General features: G+C 34.2%; 1 protein-coding gene across 3 annotated transcripts in view; it reads right to left on the bottom strand.

The window, feature by feature from the left end:
• Positions 1-12,802, bottom strand: part of LOC114332268 (sodium- and chloride-dependent GABA transporter 1-like) — a 230,178-nt gene that overhangs the window by 10,470 nt on the left and 206,906 nt on the right. For all 3 annotated transcript variants that reach the window (XM_028282037.2, XM_028282035.2, XM_028282038.2), the window contains one exon: positions 4,339-4,506. In XM_028282037.2, the coding sequence (XP_028137838.1) occupies positions 4,339-4,506 (168 nt within the window). The remainder of the gene's footprint in view (positions 1-4,338; positions 4,507-12,802) is intronic.

Below are 12,802 nucleotides of genomic sequence, written 5' to 3'. Positions count from 1 at the left end.
TCTGATCCCAATTAATTAAAACTCTTATTTCTATTCAAATACATATATTTTTGGTTTACCATATCGATGACTAAATCATAATAACTTGTTTATAATCACGACCTATCTTAAACGTGGTTACTGCTAACTATTACAATAATCATAACAATAATAATAATGGTATCATATCATCGGGCGTTTACTTATATATTAGAATGAACTTTGCAACCTCACGCGTCGGCCTTGGTCAAGGGCGGACAATTTACTTTCAATAAAACATCTTTTGTACAGGGTGATATTATAATACCACACCGTTTTGTATTCTAGTTTCTGGGAATAAATCAACCTTTCTCCCTTCGCGAGCCTCAAGCCGTCAACATCGCCGGTGATGCTACTTATAAGGCGAAGACAACATGACATCTAGACTGCAACGACTACCATCTCCAGGTGCAGAGGCCTAGGGACGAACATCTGCCCAGGTCTACAAGAAGTCAACAGCTGTATCATTCGACATCAATAAGTTACTATCGAACCAGATACCAAAAGCCATAAGTATAATCTACAAATTGTTAGTTTGTGGCAAGAATTTGAATATATTTGTTAATGCATTTAATAAGTCACATTTTTATTTCATCTTTATGAACAATAAACATGATTAGATAAAAATACTGTTTTGTTTGCTTTCATTCTAAATTTTCAGAGTTCATATCTAAGATTAGGACAAGACGAAAACACCCTGAGAGACTGAGCTAGGCTGGGGTGAACGATAGCTATCTTGGATGATTGGAATAATATTATCGAATATTATTTCAATTAGCTGGGGTAGTCTATTGTCGTTTTCGTTTCAACACAAAAGCCAACAGACTAAGATGGGCAGGCCACGTGGTCCGAAGTGAAGACGGCAGACTGTAGAAGACCAGACGGTAGAAGACCGGAAGGACGGCCTAGAAAAAGGTGGAAAGGTACAATCACAGAAGACCTGGAGAAGATGGAAGTGAGACTATGGGAAATAGTAGCACAGGACCGGAACCCATGGTAGACAATAGTAAACGCGGCAAAGACTCACGAAGAGGTGTAAAAGCCAAAGATGATTATGATGACTTCTGTCATCACTCTCCAAGTGCCTCGCTCTTTTTTATTATTTTTTTAGTGACCTAGTTAGTTTTTTTTTTCAATTTCGCTGAGTAACACTACTGTTTCATAAAGTATTTTAGAACTGTAATTAATTTCAAAATAAACTGCATGCAAATTATATATGTGTTATTCTTTAATTAAACTAGACAGCACTATAATGATATTTATGCTGATAGCTGTTAATTAATTCAATGAAAACAACGTGGAGCTTTTTGAAATTATCATAGAAATGGCACGCTCAACTTTTAATATGCCTTTAACAGAAATACAGTATGGTCATATATTTTTAATGTTAATATTAGAAAAAATTAAACAAAAAGATATTAATTAAAAGTAAAACGTCTAAATAATAATAAAATAAATTATAATAATACCGTAGGTATCTGGGATGAGTCAATTTTCCCCTTAGGGGGAGTGTGAGCCGTATGGCTAAATCTGGATAATATAAATAAAATCGAAGACGTATTCGTGTTGACGCATCCCCTCTTCATACCCCACTAGACGAAACCGAAGGAGAAGTGGTACGGAGAGCATATTTAAGACGAGGAGGAGAATCATAGGATCAGTTATTATTCCTGACGTGTTGAATTAGGAATAGTTCAATGGTGAGATGCTCCGGGTTGACGTGGCGTTTTACCGGAACCGTTACCGCAATGAGCGGTAGTAACGATGGACGGGTGACTGTGTGTCACTGTTTAATGTTATCGCATTGGAGTGAAATGCGATGGCTCTGAGACTGAATATATATATAGGTTGATTCCGTGTAGCGAGGGTGCTATTGTATACATATATTGTGTTGTGTATTGTATAGTTTTAATATATTGTTTAATAATATGTTTTGATGACAGTAATAAATGTAATGTTATTTTTCCTTTTGCAGAAGATAGAATTATATTTTATTTTACTTATTTTAATCTGTATATAAATATCTTGATTATATTTACTTTGTTTTTATCCTGTGTTTTACTGATTCTGTCAACCACCTTAAAGAGCTACCCGTCACAAACTCTATGTATAAAAGGAAATTCGTGCACTAGATAGGAAAATAATATATATTTACTTAACCGTGCTCTCCAGTCCTTTCTGTTTTGCCAGCCCCCTTCATGTAGATTTATTCTTTCCATTGTTTCATCCCCTTTATCTCTGAAAGATGTTCGGGGTCTGTTTCTCTTCCTTCTTCCTATCGGGCTCCACTCTGATATTCTCTTTATTTAAGTTTTTGTCTGCTCTTCTGGCATGCCCGTACCAAGTTAATCTATTATGTTCTACGTAGTCTTTTACATCAGAGTTCATTGACATTCTTTTTTTAAACTCTGTTATTTATTTTATCTCTTCTTGTTACTCTGCAGCTTTTCCTTAGAAATTCCATTTCTCTTGCCCTTATTTTGTTTTTGGATTTCTTGATTATTAGGCATACAAGTTTCACACCCATAAGTCAGGATAATTCTTGCCATGGTGTTATATATTCTTCTTTTTGTTTTTATGTTTGCGCCGTAGACCTGTTCAAGACCTGATCCAGACCTGATCAAAGCTGTTCGAGACCTGATCAAAGCTGTTCGAGACCTGATCAAGACCAGATCGAGACCTGATCAAGACCTGTTCAAGACCTGACGAGCCATCTCGCCTCCAACACAAAAAGAGTCAAAAATGACCAGAGTGAACCTTAGCGATTTCTTATGGGATTTTACATGGGAAAATAGCCAGAACTCTTGTTGCTCTTTTACTGACAATGTTATCACAGTCTCTTGTTGGTACTAGTCTTTTTTATATATATTCTTCAGAGATGTTCCCTTGTTTGATATTATGAAACCTAATTACTTGTACTTGTCTGTTCCTTTGATTAATTCGTCTATTTACTGTATTACTTCTGTATTCTCCGTTGTTATGTATTCAGTTTTAATTAGGTTTATTTCCATTCCATTCTTTGTATATTCCTGTTTCAATTTTCCCATCCTAAAGCTAAGGTCATCTTCGCCTTGTGCGATTAATATTTGGTCGTCAGCAAAACTTAGGGTATATAGCTATTAGTTTTCTACTGGTATGTCCATTCCTTCGCAATTTCTTTTCCATGGTTTCAAGGTTTTTTTCATGAATATTTTGAACAAGGTAGGAGATATGCTGCAGCCTATAGTAGTCCCTTTGTCGTCTTAAATGCACGCATATTCTATTGTCTGTTTTGATCACTACTTTGATATTCCTGTAGAGTGCTGTTGCCTTTATTAATATTCGTAGAACTTTGATGCCCTCCATTGCTTCCCATAGCTTGGTTCTAGGTATCGAGTTATAGACTTTCTTAAGAACGGCCAAAAATACGCAGATCTGTTTTTGGCCATTATTTTTTCTAGTAGTTGTTCGACCATATAGATATGATCTAAGCATACTTTTCCCGCTGGTCTTCTCCGATTTTTTCATTTATGTCTATTTATAATTTTTCATTATGGCCTTTCCGAACAGTCTGTCCATAGACGATATAATGCTGATTCCTCGATCATCATCAAACCCTGCTGGACATAGGTCTCCCTCAGCTCTTTCCATATGTCTCTGTTTTGTGCGGCTTGCATCCAGTTACCAATAACATGCTTCAGATCATCGGCCCATCTGGTTGATGGGCGTCCTCTGCTCCGTAGTGCTTCTTCTCGTGGCCTCCACTTGACAATACGTTTTGTCCACCGGTTTTCTGACAATATGGCGACATGTCCTCCCCAATTCCGCTTTAGCGACGCGATTTTTTCCACAGCGTCTGTTGTTTTGGTTCTACGGCGTATTTCTTCGTTTGGGATTCGGTCTCTCTGGGAGACACATAACATCTAGCGCTCCATATCTATCTACGTTACGCCAATCTTGTTCACTACCTTTTTTGTTATTGTTAATGTTTAGGCTCCATAAGTGAGTACGAGGAACTCACGTAAGTGATTTCCTCGGTAGTTTTTGTAAAATATAATCGTTACTATAATGCAGCAATCTTAATTAGCTTAGACGACCCTACTTCTTCCTCTTAGCGGAAAATTTGTTACACTTTACCCGAGGAATTACTAATACTAGAAAGTTTATGCCAAAATATCAGATGCAATTACTTGAATTTCAAGAGGGTAAGAAAAAAATCTAGTATATTTTCAAGTAATTTAAAGTGCATGATATTGAAAGAAACACAATATTAAAATTTACTTTTAAAACGGATATATAATAATACTTATTATATTTAAATTATTTAAAACGTCTACGTACCTCTAGTAAACTTCCAGGTTGGCTGAAAACGTAGTAGATTATGTATACTGGAATCCACAGCATAGAGGAAAAACTTATACCTAACCCAATAATATCGGCCCACAAAGGATACTCATAGGAACCATAACTTAGTCTTTGGTATTCAAAACATTGACTAATAAATATCACCTTAAACAAAAAAATATACTGATTAACTTTTATCCTGTAATTATAAATATTAAAAAATTTGATGTATTCAAAGGTAAGGCCATTTTCAATGGTTAAAATATAAATAAAAAAGGATTTAAAAGCATTTCGGTCTCTACAATTAAGCCCAGGTCCCTAATAAAAAATTACTTAAACAATGACGGTACAAGGCAATGGTCTCCTGAATGTTTCCCACTCAAGCAAGAGGTTAGCGTACAAACGTACCATCTACTATTATTAAATGGTTTTTGTTCATGACGATCAAAGAAGATGGCCACTTTGTTGAGTTAAGAGAGTTATGCAAGTAATACCTTATTTCAAACACTAAGTACATAGACATTACAAGTATTTCCTAATTATTAAATTATTAAATAAGTAATTATTCTTATCTTTATTTTTGGTCTCACTTTTTTAAATTTGTTTATTTATTTATTTGCATTGTCTTCATTATTCTTTAAATTTCTTCTTTCTTCCATCATGTCTAAAATTTCTTGTTATCCAACTTTTCTTCCTTTAATTATTTTGTTCCCCAGAACATTTTGTGAAACCTTATATTAATATATAATATAGTATAGTTGATGCAAAAGATGGCATAACCCAGACATTTAAAGTGAAAGTTATCCTTCAACACCAAATTGTTCTATATGGTCCACACAATTTCTAGAAAATAGTCACACCATTTTGAGCGTCGGGTTTGGGGGGAGAGGGGGGAGAAATCGGTAAATTCGTAGTTTTTTAAGTATTTCGTCAATATTTCAAAAAAACTAAGCGGTTTAGCATGAACAACCCTCTATACAAAATTGTTCTACATTAAGTTTTAAATAAAAAGGGTCCTAAGCATAATCTTTCTAAAATGCATGGTTCCAAAGTTACGGAGGTAGTATAGTATAACTGGTCCAAAAAAAGCCCTAACCCAAACAACCAAAGTAAAAGTTTTCCTTCAACACCAAATTGTTGTGTATGGTCCACATATTGTTCAGTAAAAAGTTACACCATTTTGAGCGTCCGGTTTGGGGGGCAGATGGGGGAGAAGTCGGTAAATTAGTAGTTTTTTTTTAAGTTTTTCGTCAATATTTCTAAAAATATGCTTTAGCGTAAACAATGTTATATACAAAAATGTTCTACATTAAATTTAAAAAAAAATCTTGTATACATAATTGTTATAACATCAACGGTTCCAGAGTTACGGAGGGTGAAAAGTCGAGGTTTTCGATACTTTTTATATTTTTTGGGCAATGTATGGTATAACTATACCAAAAACCCAGACATCCAAAGTGAAATTTATCCTCCAACACCAAATTGTTCTGTATGGTCCACATATTGTTCAGAAAAAAGTCACACCATTTTGAGCGTCGGGTTTGGGGGGGAGAGGGGGGAGAAATCGGTAAATATAAAAAGTATCAAAAACTTCCACTTTTCACCCTCCGTCACTCTGGAACCGTTGATTTTATAACAACTATGTATAGAACCTTTTTTGTTTTAAATTTTATGTAGAACATTTTTCTATAGAACATTCTTTACGCTAAAGCATAGTTTTAGAAATATTGACGAAAAACGTAAAGAAACTACTAATTTACCGACTTCTCCCCCATCTCCCCCCCCCCCCCAAACCGGTCGCTCAAAATGGTGTAACTTTTTACTTCACAATATGTGGACCATATAGGACAATTTGGTGTTGAAGGAAAACTTTTACTTTGGATGTTGGGTTAGGCCTTTTTTTGGACCAATTATACTATACTACCTCCGTAACTTTGGAACCGTTCATTCCAGAAGGTTTATGCATAGGGCCTTTTTTATTTAAAATTTAATGTAGAACAATTTTGTATAGAAGGTTGCTCATGCTAAACCGCATAGTTTTAGAAATATTGACGAAAAACCTAAAAAGCTACGAATTTACAGATTTCTCCCCCCTCTCCCCCAAACCCGACGCTCAAAATGGTGTGACTTTTTTCTGAACATTATATGGACCATATAGAACAATTTGGTGTTGGAGGATAACTTTCACTTTGGATGTCTGGGTTTGGGTCTAACTATATCATACTAATAGTATTTTTGAATTTCCTATTGTATTTTAAGCTTTCTTTTTATTTTTTGCTGATATTGAGTATTCATTTTCTAGTTTCTTTTGTAATTTTTCTCCAGCTGTGTTATTTATTGAAGCTTCAACATTTATTTTTGAACCTTATTCTTATTCTTCTTTTGTGTAAACGGAACTCTGTTGTTTCAGTGTGTCTGCTCTAAGTTGCCCTCCCTTAGTTTTCGTGGTATTTCTACTGATCGTCTTCCTATTGGGGAATAGGCTCTCGCCCTCCTTTCTATTTTATTTGTTGTCATTCTGCTTATGTGATCATTCCATTATACACTTCTCTTTCTTACCCAGTTATTAATGTCCTTCACCTTGAATCTTCGTCGTGTATCTATACTTCTAGCTCTGTTTCATAATGTCTTACCATCAATTTTTCGATTTTATTTATCTCTGCTGTTTCTAGCAATCTATTCTTCCTCTTTGTGTCACGCCGTGTTTTTGCCGCATAATATGTCATGTCATTATTGGTCTGAGGATATTTTTGTAAATTCTGCCTTTTTTTCTTTCCGATACTTTTGTCTCTCCATATTGTTTCATTCAGGCAACCTGCGGCTCTGTTTTCTTTACCTACTTGATCTTCTACTTCTGTTTCGAGCTTTTCATTGCTACATGGAGTGAATATAGGTTAGATATAATAGAACTTATGAACTAAAAGTTTTAGTCCATTGAAATGTTATATTTAGGGTTGCATTTCTTAGAGGAGTAAATTTTATTTTTTTTAGTGTGTGGGGGGGGGGTTCAGTAGAAGCTTAAATTCAAGTTTTTGGGGTCGCCACCGTTGTCCCCCGGCCGCCATATTGGAAAAACGGGTGCAAAAGGCTTTCGCGCTGTATCTGCTAAACAAGCAATCCCAAAGAAAATTTAATTCTCTATAAAATTTAGCAAATTAAATGTTCTACAATTTTATATCCATTACTTTTTAATCGTCCAGTGACCAACAAAAAAGTTATAAACAAAAATAAGAGAAAATTTTGTAAGAAGTTTCCTTTTGGAGGTTATAACTTTTTTTCCGTTCGTTTCACAATAAAATAACCTCATAGCAATTTTGTAGAGGATTTTTCAGTGAAAAATTTTCACTATAAAGTTGTTTAATTTTATTTATTATCTAGGTTTTACAGCGCTCCAAACTTGACCAGATTGTCGAATTCTCATAGGAATACATACAATACTTTTCTATCTATATTTTAGGCGAGCGGCATCAACCGTTATGCCGACCACGAAAATCAAATTTAAGATGAATGACCAATTTCAGTCTATTTTTATGTTTTCGAGGTCGCTGAATCCGAATATGAAGTTTATTTTTATCTAGAGTTGGTGGAACATGTTCAAAAATCAAATTTTATACAAAAATGCCAAAAATCGTTTTTGATGATTTTTCATATATACCTCGCTGTATCTCTGGTCGTTGTAAATATTTTCTTTTGAAAATTTTACTGTGTCATCTTTGAAGTATGTAGATCATAATGAAATTTGTCCAAAATGTCTAAATACATTAAAAAAGGAGATGTTTACTTAAAAAAGTTAAGTGACAAACCTTTTAGTTTATAATTTTAACCAACACAACAATAAAATATAATTCATGAAGAAGTTTCTTGAAAAATTTTAAGTCAAAATATACAATAGGGTAAAAGTTATGTTACTTCATAGACAAGCGGCACACCCCAAAAAACGCTTATATCTCGAGAGCCTGACCACGGTGTGGTGAATGGCTAATTTTGATCATACTTTATGATTTTGATATCAAAGAAGATACTCTTCATAAGAATTTTGCATTTTGCCGTTGCGTCATTCTTCTTCTGAACCGGCGAATTTGTCCTCAAACAACATATTCTTGAGACAGAGTCGGTAAATACAGAGGCAGTTATTTCTGAAACAATGGATCGGATCCATCGGTCTAGTAACATCATTATAAGAAATGTTCCAGATTCTGACAACGATATTAATGCCGTTAACGCTATTTTGAATTCTATTAATACAGATCTTTCCGCAAATGCACCAACATCTGTCTTTAGATTAGGTAAACCAGACAGTAATCGTAAATTTCCACGTCCATTAAAAGTTATTTTTCCGAATGCACACGTCGCTAAAATTATTTTAAAAAACAAAAGGAAACTACTGAACACGCAATACAAAAACATAAAGATTGATGACGATAAAACTCCAATGCAAGAACAATACTTAAAAGACCTGCGTCTTAAATTAAATCAACGCATCGAGAATGGAGAAAAAAACGTCACAATCAAGTATCAGAAAGGTATTCCCTGTATAATTGATCTTTCACCAAAAAACTGAGTTCGAGCTTTCATCAATGGCGTATTATGTATACTAATCTTTGTTCTCTGCAAGCGAAATTTTTAGATACCATTACTTTTATGCAATGCGAAAAACCTTCACTGTTCTTAGTATCCGAATCTTGGTTGCACAAAAATATTTTGGACTCTATGGTAAATATACCTGGGTATAAAATTTTTAGAGCAGACCGCATAGGGAGAATAGGAGGCGGATGTTGCATATATGCAAAGGAATCTGACTTCTGCCAATTTAACATTGTTTGTGAAAACTTCTCTGATCACCATTATGAAGGGTTGACGCTTAATTTTTCTTCTAAAATTTAAAAATAAATTTTGCTATAGCTTGTATATATAGACCTGGTTACAGTTCCGTTCAAAGTGATCAAGAATTATACAGTCAATTGGAAACGCTCATAGCCAAACATAAAACGTTAATTGTTTTTGGTGATTTCAATCTAAGCAACATTTCTTGGCCGCTGATCAATCATCCTCATGATACTCAATCTCAGCTTTTTATTAATTTCTTAGAAAATTCTGGATTAGAACAAATAATCAATGAACCGACTCGTTTTCGTCTGAATCAACAACCTTCTCAGCCAGATCTTACTTTAACCTCTGATGTTAATCTTTTAACTAATATTTCGGTTACATCTCCAATTGGAAAGTCGGACCACGCAGTTATTTCAACTTCCATACAGATCCTCAAGTCGGAAATATTACAAAATAATATGCTAATGACATATAAAAGAATAAACTATCATCATGTAAACTTAGATGTATCTACTGCAGATTGGGCAGATATGTTGAATGGTAAGGATGTTAACAAACAGTGGGAAATTTTTGAAAATTTTCTGAATGAATCCATGCGCACGAACTCTCATTATGTGCAACGTAGATGTAATCCTAATAAGCCATGGATAAGTGCAGAAATATTTGAAATGATAAAATTTAAAAAGTCATTATGGAAAAAGTATTTACGAAGTAAAACGAATGCTGACTACCTCAATCATCGAACTTTTTCTAATAACTTAACATCAACTATTTTTAAATCTAAACAAAATTTTGAAAACCAACTGTCCTCAAATAAGAACAAAAAACCTCTTTATAAATATGTCAGAAATTCTATTTTATCTAAAGTTTCGTTACCTATTTTAAAAACCGAAACAGGCGAACCAACCTCAGTGAAAATGGAAGTTGCTACTATTTTTGCCAAAAAATTTCAAGAAGTGTTTACAATCGAGGAGGCTCTTCCGAATACTTTACGTGTTGTTTCTACAAGAAGTAACTACGATATTAGTGACATAGTCTTTGATCCAGAGATTCTTAAACAAAAAATTTTGTGTTTAAAATCCTTTTCCGCTCCCGGATTAGACGGTTTCGCCGCAATTTTATTTAAGAAGTGTGCAAACTCGATTATCCATCCGTTAAGTTTTATAATGAAAACCTCATTTTTGTCACACACTTTACCTGATGGCTGGAAAATCTCTAGTGTTACTCCAATTTATAAAAAAGGTGACAAGTTAGATCCTGACAATTATAGACCAATTAGTCTAACATCCATTGCGGCTAAATTGATGGAATCAGTTATTCGCGAATCGGTTATGAACTTTCTCTTAAACAATAATAGAATTCCTATTTCCCAGCACGGTTTTGTACCTGGAAGATCGGTAGTTACTAATATGTTAACATGTGTTAATGACTGGTCTCTTTGTTTGGACAGTAATCAACCTGTTGATATTATATATTTAGACTTTGCTAAGGCTTTTGATCGAGTTCCTCACAAGAGACTACTATTTAAGCTTGAACATAACGGTATTAGAGGAAACTTACTTGAGTGGATTAAAGGATTTTTAATAAACCGTAAATTTTGTGTACGCATTGGTGACTGTTATTCCTCAATGTTTAGTGTATACAGTGGCGTTCTGCAGGGTTCAGTGTTGGGGCCCATTTTGTTCCTAGTGTACGTTGCTGATCTGCCAATTCACCTTAAAAGTAACATGTCGCTTTTCGCTGATGACACAAAGTTATATGCAAATCCCTTTTCTGGTTACAATCAATTACAGACCGACCTTCAAGAGGTTGCTAAGTGGGTAGACGATTGGTGCTTGCAATTAAACACATCCAAGTGTGCAGTTCTACATTTAGGTAAAAACAATCCAAGGAATCGGTATGTACTTTCAAATGTTTCTCTAAAAACTGTTTCGCAGCAAAAAGACTTGGGTGTACTTGTGACGGAAACATTATCTTGGTCTGAACATATCCAGTCGGTATGCAATAAAGCTAGAACATCAGTTTACTTATTATCTAAGACTTTCTCTAAGATATCGCCAAAAAATTTTGTTGCTCTCTTTAGTGTATATGTAAGACCTATTTTAGAGTTTGCCGGACCCGTGTGGAATGTCGACTGGCAAAGGGATTCTGATCGACTTGAATCTGTGCAAAGATGGGCAACAAGAATTCCTTATGGCCGTCGTCGTCCTTCCTACGAAGAACGGTTAACCTACTTAAATTATCCTACATTTATGGACCGACGACTTCGTGGGGATTTAATAATTGCTTATAGAGCGTTACAGGGAAAGTTTGGGATAGATCTATCACATCTTTTCCCTTTGAGTAACGACCTTAGATTGCGGGGTCATCCATACAAATTAGCCAGACAACAGTTTCACAGTAAATGTCGTGAGAACTCTATATCCAATAGAATATTTTATACCTGGAACTCACTTCCACACGACGTCGTCGGGGCTGTATCTGTAAATTGCTTCAAAAATAAATATGACTCTTTTAGTTCTGTATCACGGGAACAATAATTTTTCGTTTCTTAAATTAAATTAATTTATAAGTCGTATGTAGTCTTAAGTTTAGGTTTCTTTTTGCATAGTTCTTTTTAGTCAAATGGAGCTATATAGGTCTTAGACCTCGGCTCCTTTTTCTTCTTTAATAATAATAATAATAATAAACTTCTTGGGCCTTTTCTATATGCTTAGGGTTATAAGTTTTATAGTGGGAAGAAAGGTCAAAAACAGATTAATAATAGCATAGGAATGTTAAAATCATAATAAACTGTATGAATAAAAAATATATATAGATAGAAAAGTAAGCCTAACTTTTGTTTTTATTGTATCCCTATGAGCATTCGAGAATCTGGTCAAGTTTGGAGCGCTGTAAAACCTATATAAATAAATAGAATTAAACAACTTTACAGTGGAAATTGTTCACTGAAAAACCCTCTACAAAATTGGTGTAGTGTTATTTTATTTTAAAATTAACTGAAAAAAAGTTATAACCTTCAAAAGGAAACTTGTTAAAAAATTTTACATATTTTTGTTTATATCTTTTTTGTTGGTCACTTGACGATAAAAAGTAACAGAAACGAAATTGTAGAAAATTTAATTTTCTACATGTTATGTTTAATTAGATTTTCCGGAGAGTTGGTAGTTTACGAGATATAGCGCGAAAACTCTTTGCACCCCATTTCCAAGATGGCGGCCGGGGGACAAGGGGGCGACCCCAAAAACTTGAACTTAAGCTTCCACGGATCCCCCCTATACAATAAAGAAATAACATTGACTCCTCTAACAAATGAAAGGTATGGCTTAAAAAATGTAACATCTTAATGGAGTATTACTAATTTATGGATTATGGTCAGAGGCAATATCTGATCCATGGTAAGCAGCCACTCTTACTCATGGTGATATGTTTGGCATTTTGAATCATTTAATTATCAGGGTATAATTTATTTGGTTCTTTATTTTTTAGTGTTCAGTATCTTGTGTAGATATCCATGACAAGAAGGTTGTTTTTAATTTATAAATTTTTTTTAAGTTCGCTCCACTTTCATAGTCGGAATGTAAAATAAAATATCTGCATTAAATTCAATATTAACTTAAAATGCGTACTT

This window comes from Diabrotica virgifera, chromosome 4, assembly GCF_917563875.1.
Source record: "Diabrotica virgifera virgifera chromosome 4, PGI_DIABVI_V3a".
Classification (NCBI taxonomy): domain Eukaryota; kingdom Metazoa; phylum Arthropoda; class Insecta; order Coleoptera; family Chrysomelidae; genus Diabrotica; species Diabrotica virgifera.
The sequence above is the reverse complement of the archived record's forward strand: the minus strand, read 5'-3'. Positions and strand labels throughout refer to the sequence as shown.